General features: G+C 45.4%; 1 protein-coding gene across 1 annotated transcript in view; it reads left to right on the top strand.

Annotated features, from left to right (window-relative positions):
- The window catches only part of LOC124143372 (NADPH oxidase 5-like), a 29,611-nt gene extending 12,786 nt beyond the window's left edge, over positions 1–16,825 (top strand). The window contains exons 6-14 of the mRNA XM_048395475.1: positions 3,669–3,844; positions 5,046–5,237; positions 6,402–6,534; positions 7,975–8,094; positions 8,621–8,745; positions 10,444–10,491; positions 11,851–12,060; positions 12,706–12,972; positions 16,694–16,825. Of these exons, the coding sequence (XP_048251432.1) occupies positions 3,669–3,844; positions 5,046–5,237; positions 6,402–6,534; positions 7,975–8,094; positions 8,621–8,745; positions 10,444–10,491; positions 11,851–12,060; positions 12,706–12,972; positions 16,694–16,825 (1,403 nt within the window). The remainder of the gene's footprint in view (positions 1–3,668; positions 3,845–5,045; positions 5,238–6,401; positions 6,535–7,974; positions 8,095–8,620; positions 8,746–10,443; positions 10,492–11,850; positions 12,061–12,705; positions 12,973–16,693) is intronic.
- The last annotated feature ends 4,787 nt before the right edge of the window (positions 16,826–21,612 follow it).

Genomic DNA, 21,612 nt, shown 5'->3' with positions numbered 1-21,612 from the left:
AAGAAATCTAGAAATCAGCATGAGACTAATGCTTGATAAAAAATTGAACTAACAAAAATGCATCTTGGCATTAATGCCAAATGCTCGGGTTCCATATTGATGAAAGCCACGTTCATGTATCATAGCTGAGTGAACGAACGAACGAACGAACGAGCGAATAAGGTATCTTACTTCATCAGATATTTCAGAAAATTAATAGTAGGTAGTGATTTAATATAATAATTGTATATCTGGGGAGCAGATGACCATGTTGTGTTTGTTTGTTTGTTGTATGACGGCGGTCCGTATATAGTCGAGTCTGACAGACAATCCAGTGATGAACGTCATGAGCATCGATCCACGCAATTGGGATCGATGACATGCATCAACCAAGTCAGCGAGCCTGACCACCCGATCCCGTTAGACGCCTTTTACGACAAGCATATCCACCTTTTACGGCCAGCATGGGTTGCTGAAGACCTATTCTATCCCGGATCTTCACGGGTCTCCATGTTGTGAGGTGGTGTTTGAGATGTCAATTGTACACTACAGTCATGGTTGCCGAGAGTCAGTTCAACCTGACAGTGTCTGTCTTTATCTTTGTTGCAGTCATGGTAGCCGAGAGTCAGTTCAACCTGACAGTGTCTGTATTTACGTTTGTTGCAGTCATGGTAGCCGAGAGTCAGTTCAACCTGACAGTGTCTGTCTTTATCTTTGTTGCAGTCATGGTAGCCGAGAGTCAGTACAACCTGACAGTGTCTGTCTTTATGTTTGTTGCAGTCATGGTAGCCGACAGTCAGTTCAACCTGACAGTGTCTGTATTTACGTTTGTTGCAGTCATGGTAGCCGAGAGTCAGTTCAACCTGACAGTGTCTGTCTTTATCTCTGTTGCAGTCATGGTAGCTAAGAGTCAGTTCAACCTGACAGTGTCTGTCTTTATGTTTGTTGCAGTCATGGTAGCTGAGAGTCAGTACAACCTGACAGTGTCTGTCTTTATGTTTGTTGCAGTCATGGTAGCCGAGAGTCAGTACAACCTGACAGTGTCTGTATTTATTTTTCTTTGCAGTCATGGTAGCCGAGAGTCAGTTCAACCTGACAGGGTCTGTATTTATCTTTGTTGCAGTCATGGTAGCCGAGAGTCAGTTCAACCTGACAGTGTCTGTCTTTATCTTTGTTGCAGTCATGGTAGCCGAGAGTCAGTACAACCTGACAGTGTCTGTCTTTATGTTTGTTGCAGTCATGGTAGCCGACAGTCAGTTCAACCTGACAGTGTCTGTATTTACGTTTGTTGCAGTCATGGTAGCCGAGAGTCAGTTCAACCTGACAGTGTCTGTCTTTATCTCTGTTGCAGTCATGGTAGCCGAGAGTCAGTTCAACCTGACAGTGTCTGTCTTTATGTTTGTTGCAGTCATGGTAGCTGAGAGTCAGTACAACCTGACAGTGTCTGTCTTTATGTTTGTTGCAGTCATGGTAGCCGACAGTCAGTTCAACCTGACAGTGTCTGTATTTACGTTTGTTGCAGTCATGGTAGCCGAGAGTCAGTTCAACCTGACAGTGTCTGTCTTTATCTTTGTTGCAGTCATGGTAGCCGAGAGTCAGTTCAACCTGACAGTGTGTGTCTTTATGTTTGTTGCAGCCATGGTAGCCGAGAGTCAGTTCAACCTGACAGTGTCTGTCTTTATGTTTGTTGCAGTCATGGTAGCCGAGAGTCAGTACAACCTGACAGTGTCTGTATTTGTCTTTGTTGCAGTCATGGTAGCCGACAGTCAGTACAACCTGACAGTGTCTGTCTTTATGTTTGTTGCAGTCATGGTAGCCGAGAGTCAGTTCAACCTGACAGTGTCTGTCTTTATGTTTGTTGCAGTCATGGTACCCGAGAGTCAGTTCAACCTGACAGTGCCTGTCTTTATGTTTGTTGCAGTCATGGTAGCCGAGAGTCAGTTCAACCTGACAGTGTCTGTATTTATGTTTTTTGCAGTCATGGTAGCTAAGAGTCAGTTCAACCTGACAGTGTCTGTCTTTATGTTTGTTGCAGTCATGGTAGCCGAGAGTCAGTTCAACCTGACAGTGTCTGTCTTTATGTTTGTTGCAGCCATGGTAGCCGAGAGTCAGTTCAACCTGACAGTGTCTGTCTTTATGTTTGTTGCAGTCATGGTAGCCGAGAGTCAGTACAACCTGACAGTGCCTGTCTTTATGTTTGTTGCAGTCATGGTAGCCGAGAGTCAGTTCAACCTGACAGTGCCTGTCTTTATGTTTGTTGCAGTCATGGTAGCCGAGAGTCAGTTCAACCTGACAGTGTCTGTATTTATGTTTTTTGCAGTCATGGTAGCTAAGAGTCAGTTCAACCTGACAGTGTCTGTCTTTATGTTTGTTGCAGTCATGGTACCCGAGAGTCAGTTCAACCTGACAGTGTCTGTATTTATGTTTTTTGCAGTCATGGTAGCTAAGAGTCAGTTCAACCTGACAGTGTCTGTATTTATCTTTGTTGCAGTCATGGTAGCTAAGAGTCAGTTCAACCTGACAGTGTCTGTATTTATCTTTGTTGCAGTCATGGTAGCCGAGAGTCAGTTCAACCTGACAGTGTCTGTATTTATGTTTTTTGCAGTCATGGTAGCTAAGAGTCAGTTCAACCTGACAGTGTCTGTATTTATCTTTGTTGCAGTCATGGTAGCCGAGAGTCAGTTCAACCTGACAGTGTCTGTATTTATGTTTTTTGCAGTCATGGTAGCTAAGAGTCAGTTCAACCTGACAGTGTCTGTATTTATGTTTTTTGCAGTCATGGTAGCTAAGAGTCAGTTCAACCTGACAGTGTCTGTATTTATCTTTGTTGCAGTCATGGTAGCCGAGAGTCAGTTCAACCTGACAGTGTGTGTATTTATGTTTTTTTGCAGTCATGGTAGCTAAGAGTCAGTACAACCTGACAGTGCCTGTCTTTATGTTTGTTGCAGTCATGGTAGCTAAGAGTCAGTTCAACCTGACAGTGTCTGTATTTATCTTTGTTGCAGTCATGGTAGCTAAGAGTCAGTTCAACCTGACAGTGTCTGTATTTATCTTTGTTGCAGTCATGGTAGCCGAGAGTCAGTTCAACCTGACAGTGTCTGTATTTATGTGTTTTGCAGTCATGGTAGCTAAGAGTCAGTTCAACCTGACAGTGTCTGTATTTATCTTTGTTGCAGTCATGGTAGCCGAGAGTCAGTTCAACCTGACAGTGTCTGTATTTATGTTTTTTGCAGTCATGGTAGCTAAGAGTCAGTTCAACCTGACAGTGTCTGTATTTATGTTTTTTGCAGTCATGGTAGCTAAGAGTCAGTTCAACCTGACAGTGTCTGTATTTATCTTTGTTGCAGTCATGGTAGCCGAGAGTCAGTTCAACCTGACAGTGTCTGTATTTATGTTTTTTGCAGTCATGGTAGCTAAGAGTCAGTACAACCTGACAGTGCCTGTCTTTATGTTTGTTGCAGTCATGGTAGCCGAGAGTCAGTTCAACCTGACAGTGTCTGTCTTTATGTTTGTTGCAGTCATGGAAGCCGAGAGTCAGTTCAACCTGACAGTGTCTGTATTTATGTTTTTTGCAGTCATGGTAGCTAAGAGTCAGTACAACTTGACAGTGTCTGTATTTATGTTTTTTGCAGTCATGGTAGCTAAGAGTCAGTACAACCTGACAGTGTCTGTCTTTATGTTTGTTGCAGTCATGGTAGCCGAGAGTCAGTACAACCTGACAGTGCCTGCCTTCATCTTCACCACACAAGCGGACATCGGCTGGGTGGCCGGCTTCGCTCCTCTCTCTGGTGTTCTGCTCGTCGTCGTCTTCGTCATCATGTTCATCTGCTCTATGCCCTTCGTCAGGAGAAGTGGCTATTTTCAGGTAGAGGATGATACAGTGGGGCTACTTTGAGGTCAAATACCACAGTGTTTGAGCCAGTGGGCGGCTGAGGAACTGACCATTTGATATTCTTGGGATGCCTGGTTTTTTTTTGACGAGATAATATATTTTTTCAGCCACAGCTATAGAAGCAGATATTTTTAAAATTTAAAATTATTAGCCTGAATTTGTTTTAAGAAAAACACCTTGCAACAATATGGTTTTTGTTGCATTTGTTTCAACAGTCTGAAGCATAGTTTTGACAAGAATTTCGGGGAAAACTTATTTTTTCGATAACATCCAAGGCCTCAGCAGGAAGGTGGTGAAATGGGGTTTAACGTCGCGTCCAAGATTATTGCACTTATATAGCGACGTGCGTGTACGTGTGTGTGTTTGTGTGGCTGCTTGTACTAGTCCGGACTGATGCCGATTTATAGTGCTAGCGCACTGAGATGCCATGCCGCTGTTTAACATGAATACCCCAGACACAGTATACTGACTCCGAGCCGACCAGTCCTTGTTTTAGCCCCTTAATGCCGAGCGCCAGACAGGGTAACAACAAGTACCATCTTTTAACGGCTTTTGGTATGACGCGGTCGGGGATCGAACCCCGGACCGTCCGCTCTACCACTAGACCACAGAGGCGGTCCCCACCAAGAATATCAAATGGTCAGCCCCTAACACCTGATCACTGAACAAAGCATCAGTTACATGGGTTAATTTTTTTTTTTAATGTGTAGTTTTTCTGGCATCACCATGTAAAGGTGACGTACTACAAACACATAATATACCCTTTGTTAGCTACAAGCACATGATCCACGTGCACCCTCTTTGTTTATATGTTGGCTGAAGCATATGATCCAATTATTGTCTGTTAAGCATTAAGGCGTTTTGGTGACATTTTCAGTGTGTTGACCAAAACGCCGAAACATACTGGTGTGTCTCTCGGGCGTGCCATACAGTGGTGTTTCCTCGAGGTTTGAATCCTGTTTCATCCTAATTATGGATGCACCAGACCTGTGCTCGTGGGGTTTCATCAAAGTGGTAAACGTCTGAGACCTGCATCACTTCGGGCTTTCCTCCCACAATAAGCTGACACGCCGCGATAGAACTGTTGATGCTCACTCACTCACTCACTCACTCACTCACTCACTCACCCACTCACCCACTCACTCACTCACTCACTCACTCACTCACTCTTCAGGTTTTCTACTGGACTCACATGTTGTACGTGATCTTCTGGGTCTTCTTGATTCTTCACGCACGCCATTTCTGGAAGTGGTTCCTCGTGCCGGGCGCCATGTTTATTCTGGAGAAAATATCCCGGTCTAAAGTGATCAAGAGAATTTCTTACGGCAATACCTTCATAACGGAAATCAACCTTCTGCCATCTCAGGTAGGCTGTATAAGATATTCTGCCTTCGTTTGCTCGTTGTTCTCAAATCAGAAAATAGAGACTGTTTTCTTCTGTACAAAAAGACTTTTAGCCCGCTTCGATGTTTCTCTTTCACACTGTATACCATCAGTAAGAGATGCCATCTTAAAAGGACGTTTGGGTTTCTTGTCATATTTCATCTCATCTCGTGACCTGATAAAATGGATTTTTTTGATCCGTGTTTGCCCAACACGTCAAATAATCAACTTCGAAAAATCATTCAAAACGGTAAAGTTGAAGAAATAAGTCATTTACCGGTTTATGAATGTAAATTGTGAAAACGAGCTGACCGGACGTTTGTTTGGTTGGTTTGTTGTTTAACGCCGCACTCGGCAATATTCGAGCTCTATGACGGCTTTCTGTAAATAATCGAATCTGGACCAGATAATCCAGTGATTGATATCATGAGCATGGATCCACGCAATTGGGATACGATGATATGCATCAACCACGTCAGCGAGCCTGACCACCCGATCCCGTTAGTCGGCTCTTACGACAAGCATAGTCGCCATTTACGGCAAGCATGGGTTGCTGAAGACCTATTCTAACACGAATCTTCACGAGTCGAACTCCTTCTTTATAGTTTGTGTTTTATAGTTTTCGTTTGGCTAACACTTCAAAATCAATGAATGACTTCAAGTTACAAATCTCGCTGCTAACATTTGAAGCTGCTTCCGTGGTCCTATCACGGCAATAGACTTCTAGCTCTAGCTCTAGCTCTAGCTCTATCTAGCTCTAGCTCTAGCTCTATCTAGCTCGCATATGTCAACTCAAGTGGATGAAACTTCAAAACGCACTCGGGTGAGATTTCATTTATCATCCAAAATTATTCTTCCAACGTTTTCAGTTTGTGAACAGTAACAAGCAGTTTCGTAAGTTTACAAATAGCTTGACTATGTATATTCATGTATTTATTTGAATCCCCGTATGGGAGAAGAGTTGCTAATACAGCTTACCAGTTTAAGTATATATTAAGAAGAATAGTGATGTCATTTCATTGTGATGTCATGGTTACCAGTAATAAGTGACAATATTAGTAGAATCTTGTCTTTATAGCAACATTTCCCTATTGATCTCTTGATTTATGAACTGTACTCACACACGCAACTGAACTTTCGGTATTAGGTGACTCATCTTGTGATCTCGAAGCCTCCCAATATGAAATTCCGACCCGGGGACTATGTGTTCCTGCAGATCCCAGACATCGCTAAATATGAGTGGCATCCCTTTACCATAAGCAGCGCCCCCGAACTGGAAGGTAGGTTTCACCATAAAGCGTCCCTGAACAGGAAGGTAGGTCTCACCATAAAGCGTCCCTGAACAGGAAGGTAGGTCTCACTAAAAGGCGTCCCTGAACTGGAAGGTAGGTCTCACCATAAAGCACCCCTGAACAGGAAGGTAGGTCTCACCATAAAGCGTCCCTGAACAGGAAGGTAGGTCTCACCATAAAGCACCCCTGAACAGGAAGGTAGGTCTCACTAAAAGGCGTCCCTGAACAGGAAGGTAGGTCTCACCATAAAGCACCCCTGAACAGGAAGGTAGGTCTCACCATAAAGCACCCCTGAACAGGAAGGTAGGTCTCACCATAAAGCGTCCCTGAACAGGAAGGTAGGTCTCACCATAAAGCGTCCCTGAACCGGAAGGTAGGTCTCACTAAAAGGCGTCCCTGAACTGGAAGGTAGGTTTCACCATAAAGCACCCCTGAACAGGAAGGTAGGTCTCACCATAAAGCGTCCCTGAACTGGAAGGTAGGTTTCACCATAAAGCACCCCTGAACAGGAAGGTAGGTCTCACCATAAAGCGTCCCTGAACCGGAAGGTAGGTCTCACCATAAAGCACCCCTGAACTGGAAGGTAGGTTTCACCATAAAGCACCCCTGAACAGGAAGGTAGGTCTCACCATAAAGCGTCCCTGAACCGGAAGGTAGGTCTCACCATAAAGCTTCCCTGAACAGGAAGGTAGGTCTCACCATAAAGCGTCCCTGAACTGGAAGGTAGGTTTCACCATAAAGCACCCCTGAACAGGAAGGTAGGTCTCACCATAAAGCGTCCCTGAACCGGAAGGTAGGTCTCACCATAAAGCGTCCCTGAACTGGAAGGTAGGTCTCACCATAAAGCGTCCCTGAACTGGAAGGTAGGTCTCACCATAAAACTTCCCTTAACAGGAAGGTAGGTCTCACTATCAAGCGCCCCTGAACTGGAAGGTAAGTTTCACCATCAGGCGTCCCTGAACTGTAAGGTAGGTCTCACCATAAGACGTCCCTGAACTGGAAGGTAGATCTGTCCATAAAGCGTCCCTGAACTATAAGGTTGGCCTCACCATAAAGCGCCCCTGAACTGGAAGGTAGGTTTCACCATGAATCTGACTGTATAGAGACTAGGTAATTTTTCTTGCTTCTACATTCATGCGTCTAATTATATAAGGCGCCGCGATTCGCTGTGCAGAGTTGCGTCCCGTGGGCACGCCAGAAACCTATGATTATGGGTTCGAATCCCGGTTCGCCCCGATTCTGTTCTAGGTTTGTCAGCACCATACCCGTGCTCGTGGGTTTCACCGAAGTGGTAAACGTCTGAAACCTGCATCACTTCGGGCTTTCCTCCCACATTAAGCTGACACGCCACGATATAACTGTAATACTGTTAAAAGCGGCGTTAAACTCAACTCACTCACTCACTTTACCGTTATTCTCTGTTTGCAGGCAAGCTATGGGTGCACGTACGATCCACTGGACATTGGACTAACAAACTGAATGACTATTTCAATGCCTATGACGAACGAAGAAATTCCACTATGTATTCTCAAAGTCACGACAACGGAGGTGAGTGAGTGAGTGAGTGTGGTTATACGCCGCTTTTAGCAATATTCCAGCAATATCACGGCGGGGGACACCAAAAATTCACACATTGCACCCATGTCGCGAATCGAACCCGGGTCTTCGGCGTGACGAGCGAACGCTTTAACCACTAGGCTACCCGACCGCCCCCACCAACGGAGGTATGCTTTAAATATTAGTTTCCTTAGCCGCATATTTTGATAATCGTAATTGGTTCTAGTCTAGTCAATAAATTTAACAAAAGTATAACTGATCCTATGGTGATATATTTAGAATGCTTGAGTGGGTGAGTGAGCTGGATTTTACGCCGTTTTAAATAGTATTCCAGTTGTATCACGGCGCGTCAGATTAATGTGGGAGGAAACCCCGAAGTGATGCAGGTTTCAGACGTTTACCTCTTTGCTGAAACCACGAGTACGGGTATGGTGCTGACAAACCTAGAAACTTCAAAATTTAAAAGAATGTTTAAAAGCGGCGAAAAATCATATTCACTCGTTCTGTTTTGTTCCAGGTCTCCTGTCCCCGGTAGAGATGCAGAGTCACACATCTATAACTGTTAATATGAAGCCGATCAATCTGGTAAACACCCCTTTATCTTCATCCCCGCCAGAGACCTACTCGGAGACCCCCTTTAAGGTAAGCCGACATGGATGTGTCTAGACATATTCCGAGACCTCGAAGGTAACCAACAAGGATGTATCTAGACCTACTCAGAGACCTTGAAGGTAAGTCGACATGGATGTATCTAGACCTACTCAGAGACCTTGAAGGTAAGTCGACATGGATGTATCTAGACCTACTCAGAGACCTTGAAGGTAAGTCGACATGGATGTATCTAGACCTACTCAGAGACCTTAAAGGTAAGTCGACATGGATGTATCTAGACCAACTCAGAGACCTTGAAGGTAAGTCGACATGGATGTATCTAGACCTACTCAGAGACCTTAAAGGTAACCAACAAGGATGTATCTAGACCTACTCAGAGACCTTGAAGGTAAGTCGACATGGTTGTATCTAGACCTACTCAGAGACCTTGAAGGTAAGTCGACATGGATGTATCTAGACCAACTCAGAGGCCTTCTTGAAGCCAAGTCGACATGGATGTATCTAGACCAACTCAGAGGCCTTCTTTATGGTAAGTCGACATGGATGTATCTAGACATACTCAGAGGCCTTCTTTAAGGTAAGTCGACATGGATGTATCTAGACCAACTCAGAGACATTCTTTAAGGTAAGTCGACATGGATGTATCTAGACCAACTCAGGGGCCTTCTTTATGGTAAGTCGACATGGATGTATCTAGACATACTCAGAGGCCTTCTTTAAGGTAAGTCGACATGGATGTATCTAGACCTACTCAGAGACCTTGAAGGTAAGTCGACATGGATGTATCTAGACCTACTCAGAGACCTTGAAGGTAAGTCGACATGGATGTATCTAGACCTACTCAGAGACCTCCTTTAAGGTAAGTGGACATGAATGTATCTAGACCTACTCAGAGACCTTGAAGGCAAGCCGACATGGATGTATTCTAGACATACTCAGAGGACTTGAAGGTCAGTCGACATGGATGTATCTAGACCTACTCAGAGACCTCCTTTAAGGTAAGTGGACATGAATGTATCTAGACCTACTCAGAGACCTTGAAGGCAAGCCGACATGGATGTATCTAGACCAACTCAGGGGCCTTGAAGGCAAGCCGACATGGATGTATCTAGACCAACTCAGGGGCCTCCTTTAAGGTAAGTGGACATGAATGTATCTAGACCTACTCAGAGACCTTGAAGGCAAGCCGACATGGATGTATTCTAGACATACTCAGAGGCCTTCTTTAAGGTAAGTCGACATGGATGTATTCTAGACCTACTCAGGGACATTCTTTAAGGTAAGTCGACATGGATGTATCTAGACCAACTCAGGGGCCTTCTTTATGGTAAGTCGACATGGATGTATCTAGACCTACTCAGTTACCTTGAAGGTAAGTCGACATGAATGTATCTAGACCTACTATTGGGATCGATGACATGCATCAACCAAGTCAGCGATCCTGACCACCCGATCCCGTTAGTCGCCTTTTACGACAAGCATAGTCGCCTTTTACGGCAAGTATGGGTTGCTGAAGACCTATTCTACCCCGGAATCTTCACGGGTCTAATCTTAATAAAACATATTTGCACACGTGACACTTGCGTGATAAATAGAATGAGTGAGTGAGTGAGTGAGTGAGTGAGTAAGGAAAGGTGGACGGTTGTAGCGAGGAAAGTATACCATATTAGATGTTTTACGTCTTTACGAGTGGAGTACATCACTGTATGAGTCGTTGTTATTTCACAGAGACGAGACCGTGGCGCTGGTGATACACACAAGGATGTACACGTGCAGGTAAGAGCTACGTAGTGCAACATTTTGTTTGTTTGTTTCACGCTGCACTCAGCGGCCTGTCTATAATGACGTCTTTTCTCACAACATGGTGATTTGAATGATGACTCAGGTACGGCCCGAATGATGACCTGGATACGGTCCGAATGATGACCTAAATACGGTCCGAATGATGCTCAGGTACGGTCCGAATGATGACCTTGACACGGTCCGAAAGATGACTCAGATACGGCCCGAATGATGACCTGGATACGGTCCGAAAGATGACTCAGATACGGCCCGAATGATGACCTGGATACGCTCCGAATGATAACCTAGATACGGTCCGAATGGTGACCTAGATACGGTCCGAAAGATGACTCAGCGAGGCCCGAATGATGACCTGGATACGGTCCGAATGATAACCTAGATACGGTCCGAGTCATGACCTATATACGGTCCGAATGATGACCTAGATACTGCCCGAATGATGACTCAGGTACGGTCTGAATGATGACCTAGATACCGTCCGAATGATTACTCAGGTACGGCCCGTATGATGACCTGGATACGGTCCGAATTATAACCTAGATACGGTCCGTATGACTCAGGTACGGCCCGAATAACGACTCAGGTACGGCCCGCTTGATGACCTAGATACGGCCCGAATAACGACTCAGGTACGGCCCGCTTGATGACCTAGATACGGCCCGAATAAAGACTCAGGTACGGCCCGCTTGATGACCTAGATACGGCCCGAATGACGACTCAGGTACGGTCCGAATGATGACCTAGATACGGTCCGAATGATGACCTAGATACGGTCTGAAAGATGACCTGGATACGGTCCGAATGATGACCTAGATACGGTCCGAATGATGCTCAGGTACGGTCCGAATGATGACCTTGATACGGTCCGAAAGATGACTCAGATACGGCCCGAATGATGACCTTGACACGGTCCGAAAGATGACTCAGGTACGGCCCGAATGATGACCTAGATACGGTCCGAAAAATGACTCAGGTCCGGCCCGAATGATGTCCTGGATACGGTCCGAATGATAACCTAGATACGGTCCGAATGGTGACCTAGATACGGTCCGAAAGATGACTCAGGTACGGCCCGAATGATGACCTAGATACGGTCCGAATGATAACCTAGATACGGTCCGAGTCATGACCTAGATACGGTCCGAATGGTGACCTAGATACGGTCCGAAAGATGACTCAGCTCCGGCCCGAATGATGACCTAGATACGGTCCGAATGGTGACCCAGATACGGTCCGAATGATAACCTAGATACGGTCCGAGTGATGACCTAGATACGGTCCGAATGATGACTCAGGTACGGTCCGTATCGTGACTCAACTTTTTTCTTGCAGTGTTACATGGACGGGCCTTATGGCACTTGCTCTAGGGCAATATTTGAAACCGAGCACGCTGTTCTGATTGGCTCCGGTATCGGCGTGACTCCCTACGCCTCCATCCTACAGAGCATCATGTACAGGTTCAAAGCCTACAAGAGATGCTGCCCCAGCTGTACCCACTCCTGGTATGATGAAGTACCGCCACACGTCATGAACCTCAAGAAGGTCAGTACCAGCATGGCGTGGTTGGAGCTTGGTAATAGTAGTTAGCACCGCAGTAACGAGGGATTCATGAGTTGTTGTCTCAACATTTAATTTGTTTTTTTTATTGATCATGACATTTGTTCGAAAATATGTTAACAGCGTTAAAACAGAAATCACTTCTTGATCAAGAAATTAAAAGAAAGGTCTAAAAATGATCCAATTCCACGGAGGATAGCTTATGATATGCATCATTGAGTACATAATTTCTGTAATAACATCGCTGTTATATTTTTGATATTTTTTATACATTTAAATATAGTTTGTATGCCGTTTATACCAAAGTGGGGGCACGGGTGTCCCAGTCGTCTAAGGCGCCGCGATTCGCTGTGCAGAGTTTTGTCCCTTGGGCACGCCATGAACCTATGATTGTGGGTCCGAATCCCGGTTCGCCCCGATTATGTTTCTAGGTTTGTCAGCACCATTCAAAACACGATCATAGATTTCTGAAACCGCGAACGGCGGCGCCTTTGACGACTTGGCAACCCGTTCGCAACACAGCCATTTATATAGCCTTAACTAACTATACCATGATCACAATAAATTCCTAAAATTTACCATTGGATAGCAAAAGGGCCAAAATACGTGTTCTTAATCATATCTTACCAGGTCGACTTCATCTGGATCAACCGTGACCAGAAGTCGTTCGAGTGGTTCGTCAGCCTTCTCACTCAGTTGGAAATGGAACAGACTATGGAAGGCGGGCTGGGCAACATGATCGAGATGCACATGTATATGACTGCAGCACTTAACAAGACGGACCTCAAAGGAATCGGCTTACAGATGGCCCTTGACCTCATCCATAAGAAACAAGACAAAGACCTGTTGACGGGGCTGAAAACACGCACACAGCCAGGGAGGCCCGACTTCAGAAAGGTAGTGAGACGTGAAATTAAATATTTATACATCGATGGAGACAAACTAAAGTGTAATAACTTCATGTGCAGTATGTTTTCTGAAAGGCATGTTTGAACATCTGTGATTGAATTGAAAGGAGTTTTTCTGTTTTATGTCACAGCAAGCAGTACTCTAGCTAATTTATATCACAGTGGCATGTAAATTTTCCAGACTCACATTAATGGTTGTCATTACAATCTACTCGTGTTTAACACTCGTGTTTTCTTGAGGTGCTTAATGTTATGTCTTCGTGGTGTAGTGGATAGAGTGTTTGCCAGGAGACCGCCTCCGTGGTGTAGTGGATAGAGCGTCTGCCCAGAGACCGCCTCCGTGGCCAAGAGGATAGAGCATCTGCCTGGAGACCGCTTTCGTGGTGTCGTGGATAGAGAGCCTATCCGGAGTCCGCCTCCGTGGTGTAGTGGATAGAGCGTCTGCCGAGAAACCGCCTCCGTGGTGTAGTGGATAGAGCGTCTGTCCGGAGACCGCCTCCGGGGTGTAGTGGATAGAGCGTCTGCCGAGAAACCGCCTCCGTGGTGTAGTGGATAGAGCGTCTGTCCGGGGACCGCCTCCGTGGTGTAGTTGATAGAGCGTTTGTCCGGAGACCGCCTCCGGGGTATAGTTGATAGAGTGTCTGTCCGGAGTCCGCCTCCGTGGTGTAGTTGATAGAGCGTCTGTCCGGAGACCGCCTCCGGGGTATAGTTGATAGAGCGTCTGTCCGGAGACTGCCTCCGTGGTGTAGTTGATAGAGTGTCTGTCCAGAGTCCGCCTCCGTGGTGTAGTTGATAGAGCGTCTGTCCGGAGACCGCCTCCGTGGTGTAGTGGATAGAGCGTCTGCCTGGAGACCGCCTCCGTGGTGTAGTGGATAGAGCGTCTGCCTGGAGACCGCCTCCGTGGTGTAGTGGATAGAGCGTCTGCCCGGAGACCGCCTCCGTGGCCAAGAGGATAGAGCGTCTGCCTGGAGACGGCTTCCGTGGTGTAGTGGATAGAGCGTCTGCCTGGAGACCGCTTCCGTGGCCTAGTGGATAGAGCGTCTGCCTGGAGACCGCTTCCGTGGTGTAGTGGATAGAGTGTCTGTCCGGAGTCCGCCTCCGTGGCCTAGTGGATAGAGCATCTGCCCGGAGACCGCCTCCGTGGCCTAGTGGATAGAGCATCTGTCTGGAGACCGCCTCCGTGGCCTAGTGGATAGAGCATCCGTCTGTCTGGAGACCGCCTCCGTGGCCTAGTTGATAGAGCATCCGTCTAGAAACCGCCTCCGTGGCCTAGTGGATAGAGCATCTGCCCGGAGACCGCCTCCGTGGCCTAGTGGATAGAGCATCTGTCTGTAGACCCCCTCCGTGGGCAAGAGGATAGAGCGTCTGCCCGGAGACCGCCTCCATAGTGTAGTGGATAGAGCGTCTGCCCGGAGACCGCCTCCATAGTGTAGTGGATAGAGCATCTGTCTGTCTGGAGACCGCCTCCGTGGCCTAGTTGATAGAGCATCCGTCTAGAAACCGCCTCCGTGGCCTAGTGGATAGAGCATCTGCCCGGAGACCGCCTCCGTGGCCTAGTGGATAGAGCATCTGTCCGGAGACCGCCTCCGTGGCCTAGTGGATAGAGCATCTGTCTGTAGACCCCCTCCGTGGGCAAGAGGATAGAGCGTCTGCCCGGAGACCGCCTCCATAGTGTAGTGGATAGAGCGTCTGCCCGGAGACCGCCTCCATAGTGTAGTGGATAGAGCATCTGTCTGTCTGGAGACCGCCTCTGTGGCCTAGTTGATAGAGCATCTGCCCGGAGACCGCCTCCATAGTGTAGTGGATAGAGCATCTGTCTGTCTGAAGACCGCCTCCGTGGCCTAGTTGATAGAGCATCCGTCTAGAAACCGCCTCCGTGGCCTAGTGGATAGAGCATCTGCCCGGAGACCCCCTCCGTGGGCAAGAGGATAGAGCGTCTGCCCGGAGACCGCCTCCATAGTGTAGTGGATAGAGCATCTGTCTGTCTGGAGACCGCCTCTGTGGCCTAGTTGATAGAGCATCTGCCCGGAGACCGCCTCCATAGTGTAGTGGATAGAGCATCTGTCTGTCTGAAGACCGCCTCCGTGGCCTAGTTGATAGAGCATCCGTCTAGAAACCGCCTCCGTGGCCTAGTGGATAGAGCATCTGCCCGGAGACCCCCTCCGTGGGCAAGAGGATAGAGCGTCTGCTCGGAGACCGCCTCCATAGTGTAGTGGATAGAGCATCTGTCTGTCTGGAGACCGCCTCCGTGGCCTAGTTGATAGAGCATCCGTCTAGAAACCGCCTTCGTGGCCTAGTGGATAGAGTGTCTGTCTGGAGACCGCCTCCGTGGTCTGGTGGATAGAGCGTCTGCCCGGAGACCACCTCCGTAGTGTAGTGTAGTGGATAGACCGCCTCCGTGGTGTAGTGGATAGAGCGTCCGTCCGGAGACCGCCTCGTAGTGTAGTGGATAGAGCGTCTGTCCGGAGACCGCCTCCGTGGTGTAGTTGATAGAGCATCTGTCCGGAGACCGCCTCCGTGGCCAAGAGGATAGAACATCTACCCGGAGACCACCTCCATAGTGTAGTGTAGTGGATAGACCGCCTCCGTGGTGTAGTGGATAGAGCGTCTGTCCGGAGACCGCCTCGTAGTGTAGTGGATAGAGCGTCTGTCTGGAGACCGCCACCGTGGCCAAGAGGATAGAGCATCTACCCGGAGACCACCTCCGTAGTGGCCTAGTGGATAGACCGCCTCCGTGGTGTAGTGGATAGAGCATCTGTCCGGAGACCGCCTCCATAGTGTAGTGCATAGAGCGTCTGTCCGGAGACCGCCTCCGTGGTGTAGTGGATGGAGCGTCTGTCCGGAGACCGCCTCCGGGGTGTGGTTGATAAAGCGTCTGTCCGGAGACCGCCTCCGTAGTTTAGTTGTTAGAGCGTCTGCCCGGAGACCGCCTCCATGGTCTAGTGGATAGAGCGTCTGCCCGGAGACCACCTCCATGGTTCAGTGGCTAGAGCGTCTGCCCGGAGACCGCCTCCGAGATCTAGAGGATAGAACATCTGCCCGGAGAACGAAAGGTTGGAGGTTCGATCCCCGGTACGTGTTGCTCGACAAAAAGTGGATAAAACAAGGACTGGTCGGCTGAATGTACTGTCTGAGTGGGGTCTCCACGTTAATCTGCGGCATGGTATCTCAGTGGGCTAGCACCATAAAACCGGCATCAGTTCGGACTATTACAAGCAGCCACATACACCGGGACCCGGGGCTATATAAGTGCAATAATGTTGAACGCGACGTCAAACCTGATTTTATCTTTTTATAACGTCTTTTTGGTGTGACGTGGCCGGGGATCGAACCCTTTACTTTCCGCTCTCAAGGCGGATCCGGAGACGCTACCACTAGACTTTTGAGCCGGCACGAAGGTTTTGAAGAAAGTCATGCACCTTTGCTGTTAGTTTGTCCTGATGAATGGACACTTACTGACAGACTTGGTTTGTAAACAACATGCGGGGCGGTCGGGGAGCCTAGTGGTTAAAGCGTTCGCTCGTCACGCCAAAGATCCGGGTTCGTTTCCCGACATGGGTATAATGTGTGAAGCCCATTTCTGTGTCGACCGCCGTGATATTGCTGTAATATTGCTAAAAGCGGCGTAAAACTGTACTCACTCACTGTAAACATCATTCACTAAATTCCCTCACGAATATTAAATACTGTTTTCGTGTGTCTTTTTTCAGCTGTTTGCCGATATTGCAATGAAGAAGAAAGGACAAGTAAAAGTGTTTTTCTGCGGGAACCCTGTGTTGGCTAAAACTATCAAACGACACTGTGAATCTTTCGGCTTTGCTTTTTCAAAGGAGAATTTTTGAAAAGACGTTTTTGCACATGACTATATATTACGGTCGTGTTCAGGTGTAGCAAACTACCTACATCAGGCAAACCCCCCGGCCTTTAATATACAACTTACAAGTTCAGCGGCTGAGAGGAGCGGTAGGGTAGCCTAGTGGTTAAAGCGTTCGCTCGTCACGCCGAAGGTCCTAGTTCGATTCCTTACATGGGCACTGGCCTGAGTGTCAAACAAAATGTACCAAAAATAACAAAGACATGCTTTGTCCTAAGAGGCGTCTAACGGGATCGGGTCGTCAGGCTCGCTGATTTGGTTGATGAATGTCATCGTATCCCAATTGCTCAGATCGATGCTCGTGATGTCAATCATTGGGTTGTCTGGTCCAGATTCGTCTATTTACAGACCGCCGTCATATAGCTGGAATATTGCTGTGTGCAGTTGTCCTTTGAAATCGTTCGTTAAGCGAGAAAGAGTTACTTCCCTTTCTCTTCCGCCATCACAAAGGCCACTGGAATAAATGTGGTTTGTTTTTTCGTGCATGAAAAGAGTTTCCGTGAACATTGATCAACCGGAATGACATGTTTATTATCTGTAACACCCTGGAAGAACGGAGTATAGTGAGTTGCGTGTAACATGTATCGTGAGTAATGTTGTGGTTACATGTAACATGTATAGTGAGTTATGTTGAGGGTTACTTGTCACATTTATAGTGAGTTAAGTTATGGTTACATGTAACATGTATAGTGGGTTATGTTGTGGTTACATGTAACATGTATAGTGGTTTATGTTGTGTTACATGTAACATGTATAGTGGGTTATGTTGTGGTTACATGTAACATGTATAGTGGTTTATGGTATGGTTACATGTAACATGTATAGTGGGTTATGTTGTGGTTACATGTAACATGTATAGTGGTTTATGTTGTGTTACATGTAACATGTATAGTGGGTTATGTTGTGGTTACATGTAACATGTATAGTGGTTTATGGTATGGTTACATGTAACATGTATAGTGAGTTAAGTTATGGTTACACGTATCAGGTATAATGAGTTATATTATGGTTACATGTAACATGTATAGCGGGTTCTGTTATGGGTTACATGTAGCATAAATAGTGGGTTATGTTGTGGTTACATGTAACATGTATAGTGAATTGTATTATGGTTACATGTAACATGAATATCGAGTTATGTTGTGGGTTACATGTAACATGTATAGCGGGTTATGGTATGGTTACATGTAACATGTATAATGAGTTAAGTTATGGGTTACATGTAACATAAATAGTGGGTTATGTTGTGGTTACATGTAACATGTATAGTGAATTGTATTTTGGTTACATGTAACATGAATATCGAGTTATGTTGTGGGTTACATGTAACATGTATAGTGGGTTATGGTATGGTTACATGTAACATGTATAATGAGTTATGTTGTGGTTACATGTAACATGTATGGTGAGTTATGTTAGGGTTACATGTAACATGTATAGTGAATAATGTTAGGGTTACATGTAACATGTATAGTGAGTTAAGTTATGGGTTACATGTAACATAAATAGTGGGTTATGTTGTGGTTACATGTAAAATGTATAGTGAGTTATGTTAGGGTTACATGTAACATGTATAGTGAATTATGTTATGGTTACATGTAACATGTATAGCGAGTTATGTTGTGGGTTACATGTAACATGTATAGTGGGTTATGTTATGGTTACATGTAAAATGTATAGTGAGTTATGTTAGGGTTACATGTAACATGTATAGTGAATTATGTTATGGTTACATGTAACATGTATAGCGAGTTATGTTGTGGGTTACATGTAACATGTATAGTGGGTTATGTTATGGTTACATGTAACATGTATAGCGAGTTATGTTGTGGTTACATGTAACATGTATGGTGAGTTATATTATGGTTACATGTAACATGTATAGCGAGTTATGTTGTGGGTTACATGTAACATGTATAGTGGGTTATGTTATGGTTACATGTAACATGTATAGCGAGTTATGTTATGTTACATGTAACATGTTTAGCGAGTTATGTTATGGGTTACATGTAACATGTATAGTGAGTTAAGTTATGGTTACATGTAACGTGTATAGTGAGTTATGTTGTGGTTACATGTAACATGTATAGTGGGTTAGAGTACGGTTACATGTATCATGTGTAATGAGTTATATTATGGTTACATGTAACATGTATAATGAGTTATGTTATGGTTACATGTAACATGTATAGTGAGTTATATTATGGTTACAGGTAGCATATATAGCGAGTAATGTTATGGGTTACATGTGACATGTATGGTGAGTTATGTTGTAGATTACATGTAACATGTATAGTGAGTTATGTTGTGGTTACATGTAACATGTATAGCGAGTTATGTTGTGGTTACATGTAACATGTATGGTGGGTTATGTTAGGGTTACACGTAAGATTATAGCGAGTTATGTTATGTTACATGTAACATGTTTAGCGAGTTATGTTATGGGTTACATGTAACATGTATAGTGAGTTATGTTGTGGGGTGAGTGTGTGAGTTGAATTTAACGCCGCTCCGAAGTGCATGAAGTCATATCAAAGCGTAGCAGCTTGAAGTGGGAGAAATGTGAGCGAATGAGTGAGTGAGTTGGGTTTAACGCCACCTTGAACAAGATTGAGTCATATCACACAGCTGCAGCTTGTGGTCGGAGGAAAGACGAAGCCCCAGGTCTTAGACGTTATGAGCACGGGTATATGGTCATAATCATTATAAACCGGGATTCGAACCTGCGGTCATAGGCTTCTGGAACGTCTTATGAAGGCAAGGCAAGGCAAGGCAAGGCAAGGCAAGGCAACGCAACGCAACGCAACGCTACGCATCGCATCGCACCTCTATGGTTGCCGTAACTTGGTTCAAACGTACCACATTATGCTCATTCCAGCGGAAGGTATGTGCACCCGACCGTGTTGATAGCAAAGATAAAGAGCATTAAGATCGAGTTTTCGCCGGGGGTGATAAAGTGATATAGAACTCGGGGGCGGTATTGACAGGCAGTAAGGAGAGACACATGCAGTGAAGCTGAATGGGGTTATTCCGTGACTTGTTATCAAATAGTCAAGGTGTATATAGTGCTGCATTATTCAGTGCGTGATATAGCTGTATGGTAATCGGTGGGTAATATGGCTATATGGTAATCCCTGGGTAATTATTGCTCTATGATTATTATTGGGTGATATATTTGTATGGTAATCAGTGGTTGGTACTCCTGGTAATCGGTGGGTGATATAGCTGTATGGTAATCGCCGAGTGGTGTAGTTGTATGGTAATCACTAGGTAATTATAGATGTATGGTAATTATTGGGTGATACTGCTCTATGGTAATCACTGGGGGATGTAGCTGCATTGTAGTTAGTGGGTGATATAGCCGTATGGTAATCACTGGGTGATATAGCTGTATGGTAATCAGTGGGTGATATAGCTGTATGGTAATCAGTGGGTTATATCGTTGCATGGTAATCAGTGGGTGATATAGCTGCGGGGTAATAAGTGGGTAATATAGTTGAATGGTTATCACTGGGTGATATTATATGTTAATCACTGAGTGATGTAGGTGTATGGTACTCACAAGGTAATTATAGCTGTATGGTAATTATTGGGTGAAGTTGCTGTCTGGTAATCACTGGGTGATATTGCTGTATGGTAATCAGTAGATGATATAGCTGTATGGTAATCACTGGGTTTACATAGCTGTATGGTAATCAGTGGATGATATAGCTGTAGGGTAATCACTGGGTGATATAGCTGTATTGTAATCGGTTGGTGATATTGCTGTATGGTAATCACCGGGTAATATAGCTGTATGGTAATCAGTGGGTGATATAGCTGTATGGTAATCACCGGGTAATATAGCTGTATGGTAATCATTGGGTGATATAGCTGTATGGTAATCACTGGGTGACATAGCTGTAGGGTAATCAGTGGGTGATATAGCTGTATGGTAATCACCGGGTAATATAGATGTATGGTAATCAGTAGGGTGATATAGCTGTATGGTAATCACCGGGTAATATACCTTTATGGTAATCAGTGGGTGATGTAGCTGTAGGGTAATCACTGGGTAATATACCTGTATGGTAATCAGTGGATGATATAGCTGTATGGTAATCACTGGGTGACTTAGCTGTAAGGTAATCAGTAGATGATATCGATATATCTATATCTATATATCTATTTATAGAGCTATATATATATATATATATATATATATATATATATATATATATATATATATACATGGACTTCGATCATGCAAGTGTCTGTATCTGGGCCTCACACAAGGAATACTTTGTTGCGGACATTACATGCATTATATCTGCACAAGCAAACATCTTGAGTCAATTGGGCAAATTGTGTTGCTGCTACAACCAGTAAAATAAGCAGGAGCCTGTGACCTTAGCAGAAAGGACAAACTTTAGGAACGTCCTGTGATCAAGTACTTGCATAAAATGGGCTTAACACCAAAGGCCATCGATGACAATAAGTGCACAACACAAGAGAAGGATGCCCTATATGACACTGTGGGCAGCAGAGTTGAAGCGTGGCAGGGAGAGCATTGAAGCGAGTCCCTGAAGGCCAGTGACGTCTGCAACACCAGAAATGATTAAGAGAATCCATGATATGGTGATGACCAACCTTCGTATGACAGCGTCATATTACTAGTTCAGTAGGCATTTCCCGTGAGATAGAAAATTTGCAATAAAGAAAGTATCATCTCTTATGGTTCCAAAGCTCCTGAAATCGGATAAAAAAGCGCTAGAC

The sequence above is a fragment of the Haliotis rufescens genome, unplaced genomic scaffold (assembly GCF_023055435.1).
Source record: "Haliotis rufescens isolate VD_foot unplaced genomic scaffold, xgHalRufe1.0.p SCAF_14, whole genome shotgun sequence".
Taxonomy (NCBI): domain Eukaryota; kingdom Metazoa; phylum Mollusca; class Gastropoda; order Lepetellida; family Haliotidae; genus Haliotis; species Haliotis rufescens.
This window is presented reverse-complemented; position numbering and strand designations above follow the sequence as displayed.